At 40.9% G+C, this 22,074-nt stretch overlaps 1 protein-coding gene across 3 annotated transcripts in view; it reads right to left on the reverse strand.

Annotated features, from left to right (window-relative positions):
* Nucleotides 1–22,074, reverse strand: part of CTNND2 (catenin delta 2) — a 779,068-nt gene that overhangs the window by 113,745 nt on the left and 643,249 nt on the right. For all 3 annotated transcript variants that reach the window (XM_068531918.1, XM_068531937.1, XM_068531926.1), the window contains 2 exons: nucleotides 21,269–21,454; nucleotides 5,881–6,054 (listed from right to left, as the gene is read on the reverse strand). In XM_068531918.1, coding sequence (XP_068388019.1) covers nucleotides 5,881–6,054; nucleotides 21,269–21,454 — 360 coding nt within the window. The remainder of the gene's footprint in view (nucleotides 1–5,880; nucleotides 6,055–21,268; nucleotides 21,455–22,074) is intronic.

Here is a 22,074-nt window from a genome sequence, read left to right on the forward strand (position 1 = left end):
AGCTCCTCCTGGGTTCCTAATCTTTGTGCTGTGGTCTGGAAACCCTCTCAAGACAGTGAGCTGGGACAATCATAGGGCTCAGCTTGTTTATTTCCTGTTTCTCAGAGATCAGTTTCTTCATTGACTAATGCTTAGTGTTTTAACAACCATTGTTTCATATATTTCTCTGGCGTGTTGCTGTTGTTGTTGTTATTATTACTACTTAAAGGAACTTGGTGCTCCATCTTGGGTGGAAGTGGAAATCCCTCAGCTTTAGCTGTTTCTACAGTTTCTGAATGTAATTCTGTAACTTAGCACTTTGCTATTCAATGACAATGATGAAAGTAGAGCCAAACTATCCAAAAATGGGCTTACTCTCTAGTCAGTTTGGATGCATGTGGCATTTCTAATACAGCCCTCGGCATCAGTACTATTTACTGGGGTCTTAGAAGAAACCACTAAATATTGTGTGATTAGAACCAGTGACCTGGTGGTGACCCTGGCTCCTCTCCATCTCCTCCTGAGGTTGGGCCCATCGTCATTCTGCCTCAGGCTGGGCATCAGGTCCAACTCAATGTGTTGTCTCTAGGAGCCTGCTGATTGGGCAGAGTCCTCAGATAACCTCTGTGTTTATTTTGGCCCCATTTCTAACCCATTAGGCATGATGCTTCATGTCCCATTTTCATCATGATCTTTCACCACCCTGTTTCTTTGCATTTAAACCTTATGCTTTATATCACACTGTTAACTAGGACCAAGACCTTTGTCTTGGATGTTAAACCATGATTTTTAATTTTATTTTTTGCACTCCACTCATCTGCCCTGGTTCACTTTTAATGATACACTAATTGCTAAGCTACACTAAATTCAGTGCCTTCAAAGCATTGCCTCTGTCCTTAGGAACAAGTCTCAAATTTCCCAGTTCTCTTATTTTTTATTCATTTGTGCCACATGGCCAGAGATTCTGTTTCCTTCTCAGTAAATCTATGTTGCTATCATGTTACTTCATTAAATGTTAACAGATTAATATCCAAGTATCTCTATATTCCATCTTACTTTAAACATAAACGGGCAACTAATAGACTCTCTGAGAATAGTCACATTTTAGGGAGAAAACTGACCATACAAAGATATCTAAAATGTTTGACTTAATAGCAAGTACAGATATATTTCTACAGTTCCAATCCTGAGTTTTCAGAGAGTTCAATTACAATAAAAATAACCCATAAATGGGAGTTGAAAGAGCATTCATTCACATTTTGGAACTCCTCAAACTACTATAACCGACTGTTTTAATATTCTGTGACAAACAAAATCATTTTACTGTAAATGAGAAAAACGTAACCAAACTCCATGTTAGCTAATAAAAACATTTCACTTTGCTTCTGCCATTATGTTTTTCTGATGCTCATAAACCAAGTAATGAGTGTTTTAAAGTTTAAAAAGTATTTGGGCCATTATGAAGATCTAGCTTGCTAGTCAATTTGTCACGGAAAAAGAGTGTGCACGATCTCCCCATAAAGAGAAGTTATTGTTTCAGATGATGAGGTCTATAAAAAGCTCTCTCCATGCAAAATTCTGGTGTTTTACCTTCACATGTCTGCTTTTGTTTGGGCCATAAACATTAAGGACACTTAAAAAACGCCACTAAATTTCAACAGTTGCTATAAAAACACATTCTTAGAACCCTAGCTTTTAGATGGTAATGCTGTCTGCATGAAATTTGATGCTGTTTCTGTGTCCTCAGTCAATCTTTTAATTGTTCAGTTGTTTTTTTTTTACTTAAATCAAGCTTTTTTAAAGTAAGGATTTCTTTGGTTTTGATACAATTTATTCTCGATCTTTAAAAAATTATAACTATTTATCACTGTTTGGCTTAATGATAATCTTCTCAAATCATTCCTATAGATTATCTATCTTTCCTTCCCACATATTCCCTTACCATTTAATATGGTACATTAATAAATTATACAAAAGATGATGATAACATGATTGACCTTTATGCATACTTGTGTATCTGTATTTTGATAAGAAAATTCTTACATAAGTACGTATATTTATAACTACGCACAAATATGTCCTAACGGCCCTTTGCCCTGCCTGAGGACTATCCCATTTGTCTAGAGTTATCAGGAAAGCCAGCGTTTCCTATAAGTAAGGTTGACATCCTGAGACTCAAAATTCTACCTTAACCATTGGGATAAAAGTCTTTCTAAAATGCTTTGTCTTCTAAAGTTACTAGTAATAATTAAACATTTTCTGATAACAGAGGGTCAGCATTATGACCATCCGTGATTAGAATAAATGAAACAGCTGAAACATCGAATGGCCTCTGACATTTTTTTCTTTCTTGCATCTTTGTATTTACTTCTTCTAACTCTTCTATCTTTTCACTTTGCCGTCAGGGTATCTACCCTACCTTCTTAAGGCAGATCTGTGTGCCTGCTCACAAGAGTAACTCCTTGTATTTTTTAATATGTTGCTTGAAATCTGATGAGGGCTGGGAAATCTGAGAGTCATAGTTGTTAAACTTTGTCTAAAGTACAGAACAGCTTTTGTGATGTTGATTTCAGCTGTTCCAGACCATTCTGCCTCTTTCTCAGTGGTCTCTATTAGTAATAGAAAAATTTACCAAATCAGTGCATCTGGATATGTGGGGATAAATGTCCTGAACTAATGTTCAGGGTTATGCACTGAAAACAGTCAGCAAGATGTTATTGCTAGAAAATACTGAGAATTTTTATCAGACTTCTTCCATAATTCTCATTGTAAAACCCAAAGTAGGAGAGAATTTTTGAATATCAAAATAGTATAAATCAGTATAAAATAAATTAGTATAAAATAGTATAAACTATAAATTTATTGTTTTATTACTCTAAACACCTAAAGACCCAGACATATCTCAGCAGCTTGCCCAGCTGACCTGGCTACCTTGAGATACAGAGCCTGTGTCTTTAATTACCACTCTAAACAGCAAGTCCAACACTGCAGCAGGAATTGTGGAACTGGGCAATGATATCAAAATCTGCATCCTGAAAAGCACTGATGAGTCTGGAAACTGGAATGAAAATAGTTCTCCCAAAACTCCTCCTTTCTATCAATTTTAGATTGTACTGACTACATATTCCCATCTGAATCGAAGGACCAAATAAAGAATCATAAAGTGTGACCATTTGAAGATGGCCTGGTCACAATATGTGCTATTAACTGCTTAGTGACTGATAGATGTTTATAAATATAAAAGACTGTTATCCACAAGGAAGACATCTGGACATAGACACGAGTTCAGTTAAAAGCTCGTGTTTGAGCATTATTGCTCAGCCAAGCATAGAGCTGAGCAGTGGGGTACAAAGAAATAAATGGAACGGGTTTCTGCCCTTAGAAGCCTTATAGACCAGATTGTCTTCTAGAGCACATTTAGTAACTCAACAAGGACTCACATGAATAAATGAATGATTGGTGACACTGATCCTTGAATGTGGTGTTGAGATGTGGTACAGTCTTGGTATGTGACATGTCTTTTTTCTCTGGCTGCTTTTAAGATTATCTCTTTACTACTGATTTTGAGCAACTTGATTATAATGTAACTTGGTATAACTTTTCATGTTTCTCTTAGAGTTTCTTGAGTTGCTTAGATATGTGAGTTGGCAGTTTTCAGTAAATTTGGAAAGTTTTCAACCATTATTTCTTCAAATAGTTTTTTCTGTTCTCTTCCTCCTTTCTCTCCTGTTTTGTTTGGTTCTCCATTTACACATACATCAGGCCACTTGAAGCTCACTGATGAACTGTCAATTTTTTTTTCTTTTTCCTCTGTGTTTCATTTTGTATAGTTTCCAGTTGCTATCTTTCAGTTCACTAATCTTTTCTTCTGCAATGTCTAATCTGCTGTTGATCCCATTCCATGTATTTTTCATTCCAGATGTTGTTTTCAACTCCAGAAGTTTTATTGGCATCTTTATAAATTTTCCATGTTTCCAGTTAACTTTTTCAGCACATGGAACATAGAGTTTAACTTTTAAAGCAAAGGTGGAAGTCTTACATTCAAAATCCTCTAGAGGTCAAAGACATTTCTCCATTTTTAACTTGTTCTTATAAAAACCTAAGTGTTTCTCAAGTAAAGCAATAATTCATTAAAAAAAAAAAATCAAGAGATGGCAAACTTGACTTGCCACCATCTAGATGGCTTTGCATTTCAGGTCAGACTCAGGCCTGGAACCCAGAGCTTCTCTTCCCATCCCCTTCTAATCCATCCTCCAAGGCCAGGGAGCTGGGTGGGGACTTGCAGCAACTTAGGGCTCTTGGGTATATACAGTGACAACCCCTTAGCCTACAACATCCTGCATCTTTGCATCTAGTGTTGCGACTGATCTGCATGATGTGGGGTGAAGCCGCCATGATCTCCTCCTCTGCTTAAAGACGATGCATCTGAGAAACACTGAGGTGCTTTAATTTTCCCAGGACCACAAAGCTTAGAAAAGTTAGAGCCTAGGTTTGAATTGTGATCTGAGTTGAAGCCTCCTAACTTTAGAGGGAAGTTAATGCTAAGGGCAAGTTCAAGGAAGTGACTTCCATTACTATCTCTTTCCTACTTATGCAAGGCTATACTCTGGCATTCTTCCTGGTGAGACTCTACTTTTGAAGCTTTTCTCTGGTTGAAAGCAAGAGACAAATTCACTTCAAGCCCAGCCCAAAGTGAATTCTTCAGGTACAACATTAGTGATGCCTTATGGGCAGGGAGGGAAAGGGATAATTATGTTCATTCCTAAGACTCTCAAGAGAAGAGGTGAGCCCGCCATGCATGAGAAAGTAGCCAGCTCCTGGGAAGTATCATCAGGGGCTGAGTCCCAAGAGCTGGGATGTCACATCCAAGAAAGAAAATGCTGCAGCTGACACTATAGCAATGGAAAGGAAGATGGCAGAGAGAGAAGTGACGAGAGGCAGGTGTTGGAAGGTATAATAAGAAGGGAATGTATTATTACACGATACTGAAGCCGATACGTGTGCTACCCATGGTACTGAGCTTCTGAGAGTTATCTGTAGCTATGTGTCTATATTAATACTGTTTTGAAGAAAATGAATGGTAAAGAAAAGAGTGATTTATGAATATCCCAAACCCCAGGCATTGATATTAAGTGAATGAGGAATTGAAGGTGGAGGTCTTGATATTTTCCCTATATGCCCTCAGTTCCTCTAAGAGGTTACACTCTCTTGTGCAATGAGGCAAGTTAGCCCATGTAACTATTAGTGACCAAACTCAAGAATTCTTTGCTATCATGAATCCATTTCTACCCACAAAGAAGGTCATGAAAAATTTTTGGTGAGAACTGACCTGGAACAGTGTGTATTTGTAAAGACCTAGAGAAAAAGACCCTCCTAATCTCTTTCCCAATCATACAATTGCTTTACTGTAACCTTTTGCCAAAGATAACTATTTTCCTCTGTAATCCCGTAATTTAAAAATGCAAGAGGTTCTTTTCCTTTGGGGACAGGACCAGCTACAACATTACAGGATTCACAGGGGTTTTCGTATGACATGTTTGGGTATCAGCTCCCTTAACTGTCAATGACAGTGCTTTGAAAAGTCGCAACATGTCAGTCTCCCCTGAAAATGAAGTAGTTCAGCTACACAAATAGGACGGAAAGCATTCACAGCATCTTCAATGACTATACTTACGTCTATTCCTCTGTGTTTTGTAGCGATCTTCAACGACCCCTGAGCCCTTAAGAAGAATTTTTAAAAGAAATACCTTTCTAAGTCCAACAGTGCAATGGAACTGGTCTTTCTCTAACATCCTTAGAAACTTTATTAGAATTGCACTTCTCAAAATTGGACTTCTCATATTTCCTAAGGACTGTCTCATCATTCCAGATTTCTTTCTTATTGTAACAAACTCATCATACCTTCCAGCTCCCTGCAGCCAAGTTCTGCAGGGCGCCTGCCGCCCCTTCCAGCGTGTCTGCATTTGAGCACTCAGAGAGCAGTGTGAGGTAGGGTTTGACTATGGATGGGTGCCACAGCATCTGGATCCCTTTTGGTGGTTCTGCACAGTCTGGAAGAGGTCCTACTCCATCCCACTGGTGGAAGAGAAATGAGAGAGTAAACATCTTTAACATCTTTACACTTCCCAGTATTGCCTTCGGCAAACATCAAAGACAAAAACAAAAGCAGGGTGTCATGACATTTGGTGAGCATCTACTGTAGGTAGGATACTGCATCAGCAGTCCAAGGACCACCAAAAATGGGAGAGCCATTCCTGCCCACCGAGAGCTTATGATGGAGGGTGGAGGGGGTTGGAGCATGTACATAAGAGAATGTAACTGGCAGTAGAATGGCTAAGCCCTCTGAGAACAATTCTAGCACACTGCTACAGGAAGGAAGGAGAAGAGATGGGTTAATTTTAATCGGTCAGGGTGGAAGAAAGCTAAACATCAAGGCACCATACTTTACAGTAAGCATACTATAGGCATAGCATAGTAGTTAGTAACTATCAGATGCCCTCACTTCTTATACACAAGTGTTAATAGTAACTATCAAATGCCCTCACTTCTTATACACAAGTGTTAACTGTGATAAATTCCTATATCACTTGTAAAATACATATTCTGTCATTGCATCTATGGGCATCAAACAAATGACAGAATGGACAAAGGAGAGAAAATTGTTACGGTTTACTACATACATTGACATGAGCTATAAGCAAATTTTGATCTTATAGAAATTCTGATGTTTGCTTTGAATTGAATCTAATAAATAACAGAATATGTAATTAAAAATTAATTACATATACATTTTAAGTTATGGATTATATGCACAAAGGCATATCAGTAGCACCTTAAAAATGATAGCTATGAAGATCATGTAGCAATTTAGACAAATGTTTATGATAAAAGTTAAATAAACAAAGCAGGATGCAAAGTAGTAGGGGGTTTGTGTTTGATTCCAAATAAAATGCATAGTAAAAAAATGTAATGATAATAAAAATTTATTAATAAAGTGTTTGTCTTTCATTTTTTTCTACCTTTCTAATTTTCTGTTATTATCCTTATAATTTAAAAAATATTAAAAGTTCCAATAATGATTCTGATCTTTGATCACACATAGCCTTTTTCTTTCATTAAAAATAAAGGCAATGAGTATAATGAGGGTAGAAATAAAGTAATATGTGTAGAAAAAATATTCCCATATTCATTTTTGAGAGAAATCATAGTAAAACAAAAGAATTACTTTATAGTATCAGAGTGGGAATATTAAGTTACTTAACTGCTTATTTGTGTTTATTAATGATCGCTTAAAACATAATCTAAAAGACGTATATATCAATACTAAGCTTTCTCACAGATATTTTATGTACATACATATATGTGCAACTGTGTCCATATATATGTATGTATACCTATGAAAACAAAATTGTATTTCAGAATCTGTGTAAGTTCCTTAGTTCTGAAAATTTACCTGGAAGAAAATATAGCTTACGTCCTATCCTCGCAACAAAAATAGAAGTGTTGATAGAAATAATGAAAAGTTGTTTAACAGTCACAAATAATTTCAAGAATTCTATCACTTATTTTCCAAAAGAAAAATTAAAAAGTCACGCCTTCTTTTTCTCAATTATGATACGGCTTAACTTAGTTCAAGGCTAAAGCTCAGAGATGAATGACATCCCATCGATGGGTGATGGCCATCCCATTAAAGGTCATTTTCATTCAGAGTGTCACTCTATCTCAACTTTATAACAAGGACACTCAATGTGGGGATCGTCCTGTTCTTTCAACCAAAGCCACTTCTAAACCCTTCAAAGCGGACTTTGCACCTGTACACAGCCTATCAATAAAACGAGTCCATCTCTTTTAAATACATAACAAAACAAAACTGAAAGTGAACCAGACTTGTCACATTGCTCCTGCTTCATTATTTGAGACTGGCTCACTGCACCAGATAGAACGAGAGCACTAGGCAAAGAGAACAGCCCTTTTGTAGATTTGATGACTTTGATGACGAAACAGGAGTGATATTGTCTTCTCAAAGGAAACCAGCTGGGGGTATTGAATCTCTTGGCTAGCTAGTGCAACAGGAAATGCAAAATTATTTCTTTATTTTTTTCATTTTGTTATCTCCTTAATACTTTTAAGCTATCATTTTCATATAAAGATTTAGATTTCATATAAAGATTTAGAACTCAACACGGATGGAATTTCCCTCTCATGTAAGAGCCAACATAACAGCGTGAGGTATACAGAAGTTTTATTTGCATGCTCATTACAACATGTGACAGACAAACTGTAAAAAGAGCAAAAAAAAAAAAAAAGCTGTGTTATCATTTGCTGGGTTTCATCTGGTTCTTTTTTTCTAACTTCTGGGCAAATAAAACAGGACAAATGGCTAAATCAGTAGACAATTTTCTTCCGTTCTGACATGTGATCTATGTAGCTCTTAAATACCTTTTATTACAATCCTTTCTTAGTGGCTACAGAGAGAATCTGAAGGAAATAAAAGGAAAACTGATGTGACTATGGATAGCCTTTGACGGCAACAAAAGAAGTTCAAAGGGGATTCTCTGCTATTTCAGAACGCTGATGGCACCCTGGCACATTGACACAGAAGATAAAGAACTATTTCAAAGCCAGTCAGTGTATCCTGCCTTCATCTGGGTACTTTATTCAAACTTTTATTGAGTTAATAGGGAAAGAAGTATCTATCAACTGTCCATTAAAAAACAGATTTTCATCACCTATAAAAGACCGGAAGTCTTCTTTAAAAGTTGTGCTAACACACCTGAGGTCATGTCGCCTAGCCAATCAATACCAACAGGACTACAGGGCAATGGTGACATCAGGATCAGACTGAAGTTGTGAAACAGTTCTGCACGTGAAAACGTTGAATGCCAACCTTCTTCTAGAGTGAGGATCCACGAGAAATCAAGGGATATGCAACTCTTTTACCAAAAAAATGGAAACACATCATTTATAAATTTAAATACAAGATGAATTTATCCTAAAATTTCTTCAAAACTGCCACATGGCTTGAAGGCAAGCAGTGGCTAAATCTTTAACTCAGTCAAAACACTGATCACCCAGCTATTTAGCCCTAAGAACACAGAACTTAAATTTATAAAAAAGCCTTATGCAAACTGTATTTGATTTTGACTGTACCTTGAGGGCATATTACCAAAAATTTTCTAAGAACTTGAAATATGAAAATAATATATAAAGAAACAAAATGTTGTCAGGTCAGGAGGGAGAACTTTCTACGTAATAGAGACAAGGCACAACCAACAAAGTATTTCCAGTAAACCAACAGGGGCAATGCTAGCAGAGTATTTTTTGATTATATTGGCTGCATTATTGCCAAGTTGTGACATATAAACACACACACATACACACAGAAGTGTGTGTGTGTGTTTATATGTCTTCATTTATCAGGGTTAAGTTTAAAAATCAAACAGAAATTAGACAAAGGGAAAGCAAAAGAAAAAGGAGAAAGGCATTTGTGGTTTTAAAAAGTTTTCTTCCAGCACAGGGGAAAAGTTGAGTGAAAATATCCCTTCCTCCTCATAGTTTTACTACTTAGGCTTGAGAGTTAAATAAATGTTCCTTAATTTTAGGCACATTTAAAATTTTATCTGTTATATTTTAACGAATAAAACTTGCAAAAGTTCTAGCTGTTCTTGATTCTTAAAGTTAGTACTTAAGTGTTCAAATTATACTTTATGCAGGTCATTCATGTTATTAAATAGGAAAAAACCCTGATAATCTCTAGCATTAAAGCTCCTCTTATTCATTGTCTTATTTATAGGAATTGAGAATTTACAAATATACTTCGAGTTTAGGAAATTAAGGATTGAGTGGCTTATATCAGAGTATTTTAGATTTTTTCAACAGATAATACTTTGGATTGGGACTTCCCTGGTGGCGCAGTGGTTAAGAATCCGCCTGCCAATGCAGGGGACACAGGTTCGAGCCCTGGTCCGGGAAGATCCCACGTGCCCCGGAGCAACTAAGCCCATGCGCCCCACTACTGAGCCTGCGCTCTAGAGCCCGTGAGCCACAACTACTGAAGCCCACAAGCCTAGAGCCCATGCTCCGCAACAAGAGAAGCCACCACAATGAGAAGCCCACGCACTGCAATGAAGAGTAGCCCCTGCTCGCCACAACTAGAGAGAGCCCACGCGAAGCAACAAAGACCCAACACATCCAAAAATAAATAAAAAAACAAAAAAACAAAAAACAAAACCTTTGGATTGAATGTTCGTGTCCCACCCAATTTCATATGTTAAAGCCTAACCCTTAATGTGATGGTATTTAAAGGTGAGGCCTTTGGGAGGTAATTGGGTTTAGATGAGGTCATGAGGGTGGGGCCCCTATGACGGGATTAGTATCCTGATAAAGAGATGAAGGGGCCAGAGCTTTCTCTTTCTGCCATGTAAGGACACAGCAAGAAGATGGCCATCTGTGAATCAGGAAAGAGGCTCTCAATAGACACCGAATCTGCTGGCCCCTTGGACCTCCAGCTTCCAGAACCGTGAGAAAGAAATGTCTGTTGTGTAAGCCACCTGGTCTAGGGCATTTTGTTACAGCAGCCTGAGCTGAGCAAGACAGTAGTCACAGTAAGCACTAAGAAAGTTTGGTGTCAGTGGTAGGAGGACCCTCCAGCTACACCCTGGCTGTCCTGCCCTGGAAGCTCTTTTGGGGATGCGCTGGCAGCAAAGAAGGAGTGTGTAAGGCAGGATTATGCTGACAGTAGATCACAGAACAAACCAATAGACTGACTTGTCATCCCAGGTAGTGCCATATTCACTAACATATTATCAGCACTTTTGTTTTTCAGTTATATATATATATATATTTTCAGTTATATATATATATGTATATTTATCAGACTATTTTCCATTATAGGTTATTACAAGATATTGAACATGGTTCCCTGTGTTATATAGTAAATCCTTATTGCTTATCTATTTTACTTGTAGTATTGATAGTTGGAACCTGTCACTCCCATACTCCTAATTTATCCCTCTCCTCCTTACCCCTTTGGTAACCATAAGTTTGTTTTCTATGTCTGTGAGTCTATTTCTGTTTTGTAAATAAGTTCATTTGTATCATTTTTTTAAGATTCCACATATAAGCGATATCATATGATATTGGTCTTTCTCTGACTTACTTCACTCAGTATGACAAACTCTAGGTCCATCCATGTTGCTGCAAATGGCATCATTTCATTCTTTTTTATGTATCAGTACTTTGCTTGACTGGCTTTAAATGTATGACTGTACAACTAATATCAATAAAACAAATGAGCGAACAGTTTATATCATTCACTATCCAAAATTGTTAGAATTGAAAATATATATTCTCTCTCCAAGAAGGTAGTGCTCAAACATTTTTGAAAAGGAAGAGAATAAGATGCTCCCATGTTAGAAGCCAAGGGTCTGCTGAAATCTGGACACAGTGGTTTTTGATGTGGTCACGGTCAGGGAAGGAGATACACACTGGCCATTGACTGTAAGGAATGCCTGCTTAGGAAGAAAATCACACAGCTGTGGGAATGGGCTCAATGTGTGGGTTTTTAAAAAAAGCCTTTCTTTAGACTGGCTTTTAATACTTTTACTTCTCCTTAGGGCTTAAATTCTATTTTAAAGATTTCTCTCTTAGCTGGTTTGAGGATGGAATCATGGAAGTCGTTTGCTCCTTATACGAAAAGAGAGGACTGACTTAAGGATAAAAATCAGAAAGTTCAGGGACTTCCCTGGAGGTCCAGTGGACTGTGTGCTTTCAATGCAGGGGGTGTGGGTTCGATCCCTGGTCGGGGAACTAAGATCCCACATGCTGCCTGGTACCGTGAAAAAAAAAAAAAAAAAAAAAATCAGAAAGTTCAAAAACCAGAAAGTAAAGATGTCTGTACACTTTACAAAGAGACTGTGTAAATGGACTCTTTAGGGGATGGTGGCTCACGAGATTAATTATTACATTCATTAAAGCCCCTACTGAATGAGAAGAATTAACGAGGGAATTTCAGCTCCTCCCTCTGAAGGAGCTTACAACTACCCCAGCTTCTACTTCCAAGGCACCGGGCTGGGTACCACGGACATGCTAACAAGACGTTCTTGCCTACATGGAAGAAGGATTTACATTCTGGGAGGAGCGCTGCTAAAATACACAGCTCCTCCTGTCGCATATGTCACAGCCATTCCAGTCTATGTACGGAAAAGAGCTTTCGCTGCTGTATCTTTGGAACACAAATAGAAAAGGCCTCTTCACCAGCGGAATGCATCTCTAGTGCCTAAATTTCTCTACCAATGACAGAGAATGACAGTCAGCATGTGTGCAGGCTCATTTCTCTTTTAAAGGGATTTCAGTGACACAAATGGGCCAGAGATACTGCAAGGGAAAGGGAGTGGATGTGCAGTGACAGGAAAACAGTCTGATGTTAAAATCCCACTCTTGCCTCCCCGCTGAAGTTACACATCACAGAGTGTAGGAAGAGAAGATGTCTAAAATGGTAAACTGTCAGGGAATGTTCCTTCATGCAGGGTTTGGGTAAATTAGGCTGCAACCTAAACACAGTCCATCCACTGTTGGCCACTTTTGCTTGATTAGGTTTGAACAGCAGTTACTAACTGATTTTTGCCCTGACCGTGTTTCATCATCACTTTCAGCTAATGGGGGGAGGGGAGGAGGAAAAGGAGGAGGGCAAGGGAATGGAAGTAATGGTTATTAAAAAAAAAAACTCCAAGCAACTGTCAAAAGCCAAAAGAGAAAGGATTTTTGTGTTGACGCTTGGGAATTTGGAAGGAAAGGGTAGCTCGGGCGTCTGACTTCCCCTGGGAGCTGTTCAGAAGACGTCGACTACAGGGAGGCTGGACCTAGGGAAAGAGAGGACAGAGGTGATGGCCAGTGACTCCTATTCATGTGGTACACGCGTCTCCAGGCTCTCCTTGCAAAAGATACGGGGAACTTTGCATTTGAGAGATTAGAAACCTGTCTTAAAGGTGAGGTCAGCTACGGTGTTTTCCAAACAAGGCTTCAGAACAAAAGACCTTCAGGGACAGCCTTGCTGACTCACCTCCGTGCCTGTGTGGGCGCACACCCCTCAGGAGAAGGCCGGGAGGGAGGTGGGTGATGCTGCCAGCTCCAGAGATTGGCACAAGGTGGCCACTGTGTTGTGACCACAGAGGAGTGTTATCAAGGCTGGTCTGCATCACCAGGCTCGCCTGCCGTTTCCCCAAGTCATCCTGATGGAACCAACTGGAACACCAGTAATGCTCACCTAGAATTCTCTCTGCTCCTAACTTCTCATCCACATCTAGGGAAATCTGGGCTATGACCCACCCCGCTACCTGCTTTGTCAAGGGACTCTGTCCCTGACTCGCCAACTTCCTTGAGGTAGTCCTGTAGTCTTGTTTGTTTATATCTTTGGTGATACATCCCTCAAAGACAGTCTATCTAATACAGTGGTTTTCAACTGGAGTGATTTTAACACCCAAGGGGACAATTGGCAATGTCTGGAGACAGTTTTGGTTGTCACAACTAGGGAAAGCGGTGCTATTGATTGGTGTCTACTGGGTAGAAGCCAGGGATGCTGATAAACATCCCACAATGCCCAGGACAGCCGGGAATTACCCGGCTCCAAATGTCAACAGTGCCAAGGTTGAGAAACCCAGGTCTAGTCTGTTAGACACAGACTATTGACTGATGGCGTGGAGTACTGAATGGTAAAATGTAAACACAAACTAAATGAGACACCAAAAATTGAGCGTCAAGTCTATAAACCCACTGAAAGTGGAAAAGCAGCATTTCTAGGTGATGGGATAAATTTTACATGAGAGGTGCAGAAGAAGGAGAAGCATCTCACTCATTCACAGGGAGTGGCAAAGGACAGTCACCACACAAAAATGTGCAGCCGTGATCTTTGTGGGCGCAGGCGATTTATTGCTTTGAGGACATGAAATAGCATGTCTTGAGTCACCAAGCTCCTGGCATATGGTGAGGTGACGGCAGAGCGAGACTACACTGCTACCAGCCGTGAGGGATGAGCGGCAGCTGAAATCAGCAGATGGTTAGAAAGGAACTGGTATTAAGCCACAAACGAGAAAGTATGGTTACTAATAAGGAAACGGAAACTGCCTGGAAGAAAGAAAAACAACCTGTGATATTAGGAAACGAGGACTTCAAAGCATCAAGAATGTCACAAAGGGGCAGATCCATCAGGTGATAATAAAGCAAATCAAAATGTACTCACACTGTCTGTCACTGGCATCCAGAGTGATTAAGACAAATTTTGGCTATGTAGCCAGAGCCTTAAAAGCATTCTTTGTAAAAGTAAAACTAGATGTTTTACTTTTAAGAATTTATCCTTGAGAAGTGATTAAGGGTATAGGCGAGATTTAACTACACAGACGTTTATTGCAGTTTATGTTAGTTAAAATTTGGGAGCAACCTAATTTTCTGATCATCGGGGACTGGTTCATGCAACATGGCAGACCCCTACAATGGAATTCTTGGTAGCCCTTCCATATTCTGGTGTAGATGACTCTTTACTGGCAAGGAGAGAGGTCATGCAGAGCCAAGTGATAGTGTCTACAACAGCCTGCAGAGCAAGGCAGGGTGGGTGCTGCACCCACACCTGTCCTTCCCTTCAGTGGTGTGCCAGTCACCTGGCTGCAGGTAATCGGGGGCTACACTGTCTGCAGAGAATTTGCAAACAGCAAAATGGATAAAAGTTGGTCTTTCTTATTAGCATGTGCAGACAATTCTAAACAATTTCAATGATAAAATATCCCTTCTTACTGAGGTAGAGAACTCCTACTGCACCCCCTTAGTATGCCACTGTACCCCTTTTCCCTTTGGTTAAGAGAATGCCCAAGGTTCACCTAGGGTCACGGTTGCCCCACAAAAACACTACACATCCCAGTCACCCCTGCAACTCAGGTGCTAATGTGTCCCATCCAGATGGAGAGGGTGTAGGCAACAGTGATGTGTGTGACGTTCAGCGGGGGCAGTTCTAGAGGAAAGGGTACTCCCCTCTGTCTTCTTGGCTCCATTTCTGCTCCTGGACTCTGGATACAGAGCCATCTGTGGACCATGAGGAGGAGGGCAGCATCCTAAAGAGGCGAGCATGGCAGATCTAAGGAGCCTCCGGAGATTCTGCAGACCAGAGCCGCCAGCAGTGCCGACTTTTAACATTAGCGGGAAATACACTTGTCTTCTCTAAGTCACTATGAACTTGGCTGTCTGATGTGGTAGGATGTGTCTTAACTCACACTCCAACCAATATCGTATAATTGTATTTTGAAAGGTTAAACAAAGCTATGCATAAATACAGAGAGAAAGAGATCAGAAAGGATTAGAGGCCCAGGTATACATTTTTATTGTGGCTCACACTAGAAGGGAAGATGATGGGGGTGTGTGCATTATTTTCTTCTTGTAGCTTATTGCTATTTTACTCGTATATTATTTACATATTACGTGTGCATGTATTTATTAATATAAATATCTATAAAAATTTTGAAGTTATTTAAAATATTTTTATAGATATAATATTTTTACTTATAATTAATACATATTTTGTCTCAAGGAGAAACTTATTTAAAATTTAAGTAAGTTTAAAATTCAGATCTGCAATGTACTGATTTAAACTAGCAATAAAATTCATTTTTGTGCTTTGGGACATTGATTGCTATTTATTCTCAGAGTCCCACTTCTGGGCCAACAGCATCCATGGGACACAGTGGGCTATGTGTGAGTCTCTTGAGGCGGCCCCCAATACAAAGTCCTGAAACTCCAAGGAAACTTTTCAGGGGATGGGATTTCATGGCATCTAATCCCATTTATGTATGTCACACACTGACATCTTCAGAACTAAGCATCTTTTAGTCTGGTGTGATCAAAGTACTGCTTCTCCAGGGGTACTCTGAGATACATGCATCTACACTTGTTGACATGAACTGCAAGTTCTCAGATGATTATCATGATCTAGAATGTTCATTAGGTTTGCTGGTGATCGCAGAGTCAGAAGGTAATAAAATGCAGCACTGCCATGAGAAGCTGAGGAACAGCCTGAACCACAAATGGAAAGAGAAGGGCTATGCCGTGCTCCTGGCTCACAGCAGCCCTGGGAAGCCAAGTGTCCCAAGAAGACAATGGATGAGGCTGGGACCACCAACTGGCAATAACCTCACAGCAAGAGCTAGAGGCCCTAGTGGACCACAGCTGGACCGCCATTCAGCACAGCTGGTGCTGGGCCTTGGGCTAGATGTCAAAGATGGAAAGAAGACCCACACAGTCTTGCCCCTCAGAAAATTCTCCCTCTAGGAGATCAACTGCTGTATGTGACTGATAATGTGATGAGCACTGGAGGAGAAGTTTAAATAAGGCCATGCAGGGCTTCCCTGGTGGCGCAGTGGTCGAGAGTCTGCCTGCCAATGCAGGGGACACGAGTTCAAGCCCTGGTCTGGGAGGATCCCACACGCCACGGAGCAACTGGGCCCGTGAGCCACAACTACTAAGTCTGCGTGTCTGGAGCCTGTGCTCCGCAACAAGAGAGGCCGCGATAGTGAGAGGCTCGCGCACTGCGATGAAGAGTGGCCCCCGCTCGCCGCAACTAGAGAAAGCCCTTGCACAGAAACGAAGACCCAACAAAGCCAAAAATAAATAAATAAATAAATTTATAAATAAGACCATGCAGATGCAGATTAGAGAAGGATTCACTTTTTACTTGGGAGAACTCTTGAAAGGGTGGAGGTGATGTATTTACTTGGTTTTGAAGGATAATTCTCCAAGGAGTGGAAGAAGGGAAGGGGAACGCTGGACAGAGAAGCAGCGTGAGCAGAAGTGAGGAGTTGGCCTGCGGGATGCTGGGATGGGCGGGGAAAGTGTGCAGGGTAAAGGCCTTGAGCTTCTGCGAAGACATGTCTATAGTCATGGAAGAAATTAAGGGGCCTTAAAGGTTTTACACGGAAGCCCAACACTATTGCTTTTGTGGATAAGATATCATGTTGATATCTTAAGTGAAACTTCCCACAATCTATGCATTTGGCATCAACAACCTAGAAAAGAGATGAGAAAGAGTAATAATACTTCTCTTAAATTGATCCCAGCTCACTAAACAAAGATTATCAGGAGAGAGAGAAAGTTGATCATATAAAAATGCTGGATCAGAATCATCTTTGAATTCTGATAGGTTTACATCCGCACCCATGTGGATATATAAATATCCCTGTGAACTAAAAAATTCAGAGGTGATTCAAGCAGAAGAGAGATTTTTGAACTCTAGGGGATCTTGCTTGTTTTACTTCTGTTTTTCTCTGCGGGTTTCTCTGTACACAGTCAAGTTCACACGGAGTAGGTCTTGAAGGCCCAGGTCTGCTCGGGCCATCAGCCAGCGGCACCCTGTTACCTCTAATCCATGTTTGAGCACCACTGACCCCAGACACCATCGCAGGAACCTTGGCCACATCCCAAATCGAAAAACAAACAAAAATGCTTATTTCTACAAAGGGTGGGAAAGCAGATAAATCAATTTTGTCTACTGATATTTCCCTGGGCCTCAATCTTCGGACTGCCACCCCTGCCCTGCTCTGCCAGGCTGCTGGCACAAAGCCCTGCCAGTGGCGGTGAGGACCATGCCGGGTGAGATATGCCTCTTGGCACACGACATGTAGACTGCTTTGGCGGAGGGTCTAATTGAAAAGAGCTACTAGAGAAACCAGTCATTTCTCAGAATTCAGCGATAGGCACTGAGCACAAAGTCAGAAATTAATGAATTTGCAACGTCCTTTTGGACCAGAATACGATGCATGGAAGTGTCCAATACAGCCACACACAGGGGCTTACATCTGATGGTTCTGTATCATATATTTTCTTGAATTATCCCTATCAAGGATCTAAAAGAAAAAAGTTTCCAAGATTTTTATTATAACTAAATCTGACCTGCAAAGTATAGTATTTTCCAAAGGTACAGAATACCAATGCCCAAGGTGAAAGTCAACATAAATTTCTGGAATTCAGCAAGTGACAGAGTCAATCACTAAACCAATATTATGATTTTCATCACTTTTGCTTCCTGGTAAAATCTCTGGCTCCTCTGTCCTGGGAAAGATCTGCCACGGATTAGATAACTTTTCATTTTATCTTATTCCTTTCTCTGAGGCAACTCAAATTTAAGAGAAAAAAACATATACATTTGCATAAACAAACACTGACTTGGTCAGTTAGTTCCTTTTTGAATATTATTTTAAAATAATATTTGAAAAGATTACAATTGTAATGCCCGTTGTAGAAAATTTACAAATACATATAAGAAGAATCAGTCACTATCTTCTATCATCTTTGATGTACTGCACTTTTTCTAAAAAAACATATTTTTTGTACATGCATATATTTTGTATTTGCGTATGACACATAGTTTACTAAACTGGTCAGGTTGTATCTGCATTGTATCTATATCTATATACCTCTTTCTTCATTTCACTTTGCATTATACACTTTCTATAATCACTACCTATTCTTTAAAAAGACTGACTTTATGAGCAGTAGAGATTCCAGGGGATGTATTATATCTGACCATTTTTATAGCTGCAAACCTAGAACTCCATCTGTTTACATCCTCATTAAGCTTGATACTGAATTTCCTGGCACTTCAAAATATTTTTGTATTATGTAGGAGAACAGTTTGAAAACATTTTAAAAAACTATCATTTGGTTGAAATAACTTTGAAGCTTCTTTATAAACAACAAAGTTCCATTGTATTTTAACTTACGGTGGTTTCAGCAAAACATTCTTAAAGAAATTCTTTTTTTTCTCCCTTAAAAGAATATTGTAAGAAGAAAAATGGAACAGACTGTACACATTTTCATTTAGATTTCAGGCAAAAATCATAAGATTCTACTCATCATTTTAGCTGACTGAACTTAGAAGAGAGCTTACTGACGTCATAAATTATGGTTTGAAGTACAGCGTTCTGAGGTGGAATATCGCTCACCAGGAGGTTTCATGGAAGCAGCTAACACCTTGGAAGAAGGGCTTTCTATCTTGGGGTGATGTCCATGAATGTTCTCTTCTGACCCCTGGCTTCTCTGGACCAAATCAACTCCTAATCTCACCTGTCATTTCAAAGACCTCAAGCCACGTGAGCACACCTTGGCAGAGTTGGGGAAAGGGTTCAGTGTCGGGGCAGAATCTTACTTAAAGGAGACACCAGGGCCAGGCACAGAAGCTATCAGAAGGGTGTGCTTCAAAATCTAAGCCATAGACTAAAGAGAAAACCATGAAATCAGAGTGAATTTAACCTCAGTTTAAAGTTTTTCTTTCTTTGTTTTCTTTCTTCCTCCCTTCCTCCCTCCCTCCCTCTCTCTTTCTCTCTTTCTTTCTTTCATTCTGCCTGCCAAGGCTAATGTCATATGAATGGACTTCCACAAATCTGATTTCCAAAGTTGCCTGGGCCCATCCCAGAGGTTCTGAATCGTTAGGTTGTAGGTGAGATTCAGGTGATTTTGATCACAGGGCAGACTGTAAAGCACTATATTCTTGCCCATAGGCTTTTCTTCCTTTCAACTTTACTGAGCTTGCTTTCCAGGGTAAAGCAGTGTAGGCACTGGGCCCCATGGTATACGATACCACAAAAGGAAACCATGAGAAGAACCCATGTACCTTTGTTAGGCCATCTTTAACTTATTTGATATTGAAAAATATTCAGAACCCATAATAGTTTGGCGCCCTTAAGTACCAGGTAGGATAACTGAAGTGTGTGACATCACTTAGTATAATACTTGGCGCATGGCAGGTGCTGGCTAACCACCGCATCCCCCCTGGTAGGAGGGTTCTAAGAGGCAGAACCCTTAAGAACCACGGCCCAATCCTCCCAGAAGGCTCCTCCAATTCAGGGGGAGATGGAAGACACAGAGTAATGATCCAGGACAGGAGAAAAAGCAGGGCTGGGGATTTATTTCTGAGTGGAAGGTCACTGTCAAAGAGGCAACAAGCCTGTATCTCCTAAATTATAGGCATGTTTAAGCTGGAACACGCAGATCCAGAAGCTGTAGAAAGACCTGGAGCCTCAGGGGCTACAAACAGCTTGAGAACTGTCACGTACAAAAATGCTAACACTGACACATTCAGGTTAAATGTAGGAATTATGTTTAAGGACACATTCCCATTAATCCTTACCGTGAAGAAAATAGTTCCTTTAACCCTCGCTCGGAGTTAAACTATTCCAAAAATAGTTTAGAACATAGTGTGCTGTGATCTAAACAGATACTTTTGCAAATTTATTTTGAATTAAAACCCTGGCAAGAGAGCATGTTGGGGATTCTGTCCCACTTTCTCAGCAATCCACTCCTGAGGACAGTCAGATCTTGGGTTTATGGGACCCTCAGCAGCTGGAGGTACGACCATAGCGTCCAGGGCAAGGCTGGAGGTATAACCACAGTGTCAGGGGAAGGCTGGGAACATGACCACAGTGTCCGGAGGAGACGGGAAGATCTCAGTGGCAGGGGTTTCTGGCAGCCGCAGGACGGGCACTTTTTCTCATTACTCCCTTACCTGGGGGCCTGGTGGGGGAGGGGTTCTACCTCCCAGAGGCTCCCGAGGGGCAGGGCTGGAGGCTGTTGTATTTTTGCCGAGGCTGAGAATCCCAGCCTGTGGGCCGTCACTTCACTGCAGGGCAACCGACAGCTGCTGGGGGAAAGGCCGTTCCATTTTGAAGAGGCCTCTCCAGCCGGACAGCTATCTGGAGTAATCGGAATTGTCCCCCAAGGCCAAGCTTCTAATGTCATTCTGTTGGGAGGGCTGTGAATTACTCCGTTTTCCAACAGTAAGTGCGAGATTGCATATCCAAAAGTTCCCAAATGACCTATACAATACATGTTGGATTTCTGTGCCTCTCTCCTCAGCTTCCCTTCTTAGACCACACCTATCCTGTGCGACTGTACCACCTGCAAGGCACCCGCCTGGCCCCCCGCAAGGACCGCAGTACATGTGTGCATCGCCACAGAAGAATCAGCGCCTGCATCTGACTCGACTGTGTGAGCTGGAACCTTAGAGCTTGCCCTGGACTCTAGCGGCTCTTTCCCTTTTTGAAGTGTCCTATCTTGGCGTGGCTGCAGAACCTGAGGGGAGTCATGTAATGCTCCACTGTCTCAGCTGTGAAATCCCCACGGAAAGCCTGTGCAGACGCGTTAGTGATGTGACCGCGTGTTAGAAACGCAGAGCCCTGCACCTGCAGACACAGACGAAACATGCATGTTGTGATTAGGGCAGGGGCTGATTGCATGCAGCTGCGAGTCCCCACATCACCTGATCTTGAGATTTCTTTTTCTTCTTCTTCTTGCCCCAGCACCCGGAGCTCTCTGCATCTTTGCCATTGGCCTCACCGCAGAGCAACCCGTCCAGCTCATCTGTGCCCAGGTGCTGTCCCTGAGACGTTTCTGCTGCCAGCCGGTACGAAAGGTTCCTTAAAATGCACACACAGTTTTCAACGGTCTGGAGAATCCAAAAAAAAAAAAAAAAAAGGAGGAGGAGTGAATAAAAACTAACCAGCACTCCTCTACCCAGAAAAGCAATCCATCTTCACACACACATTTTTCTTTTGATGCATGTAGCCGCTGCCCCTAAAGGCTCCCTTGACAGCCACAGTGGAAAGAATTTAGAGAAGCTTGGAAAAGTCTTAAGACCATTTCTCCCCCCAAAGATACTACTTATCAACAAGAGGTCCTTTTATAAGCAGCTGTCATTGATTGAAATTCACTTGTGAGTGAGGAAGAACCCACAACCACGAGAGGTCCCAGATGGCGTCCACTTACGGACAACAGCCGCATGAGGACTAGGGCTCAGAACCACCAAGAGCACAGATAACTGGATTTCTGTCAGCTCTGGGAGGGCGACACTAACATTTACCATCTACCAGGGCACTTTCTGGGAGTGAAACAGGGCAAGAGGTGTAAACCAGGGTCGTCCCAGGCAAGCCAGGTTCTGTGGTCACCTGGGGGCATCAATGTTTCCATGCTGATTTTCTTCGAGACGGCTGGTGCTCCTATTTTCCTGGCAGGGGTGTTAAACAGTGGTTAAGGACACACATAGAGCTGGATACCTGTAGAACCCTA

This window comes from Eschrichtius robustus, chromosome 2, assembly GCF_028021215.1.
Source record: "Eschrichtius robustus isolate mEscRob2 chromosome 2, mEscRob2.pri, whole genome shotgun sequence".
Lineage (NCBI taxonomy): Eukaryota > Metazoa > Chordata > Mammalia > Artiodactyla > Eschrichtiidae > Eschrichtius > Eschrichtius robustus.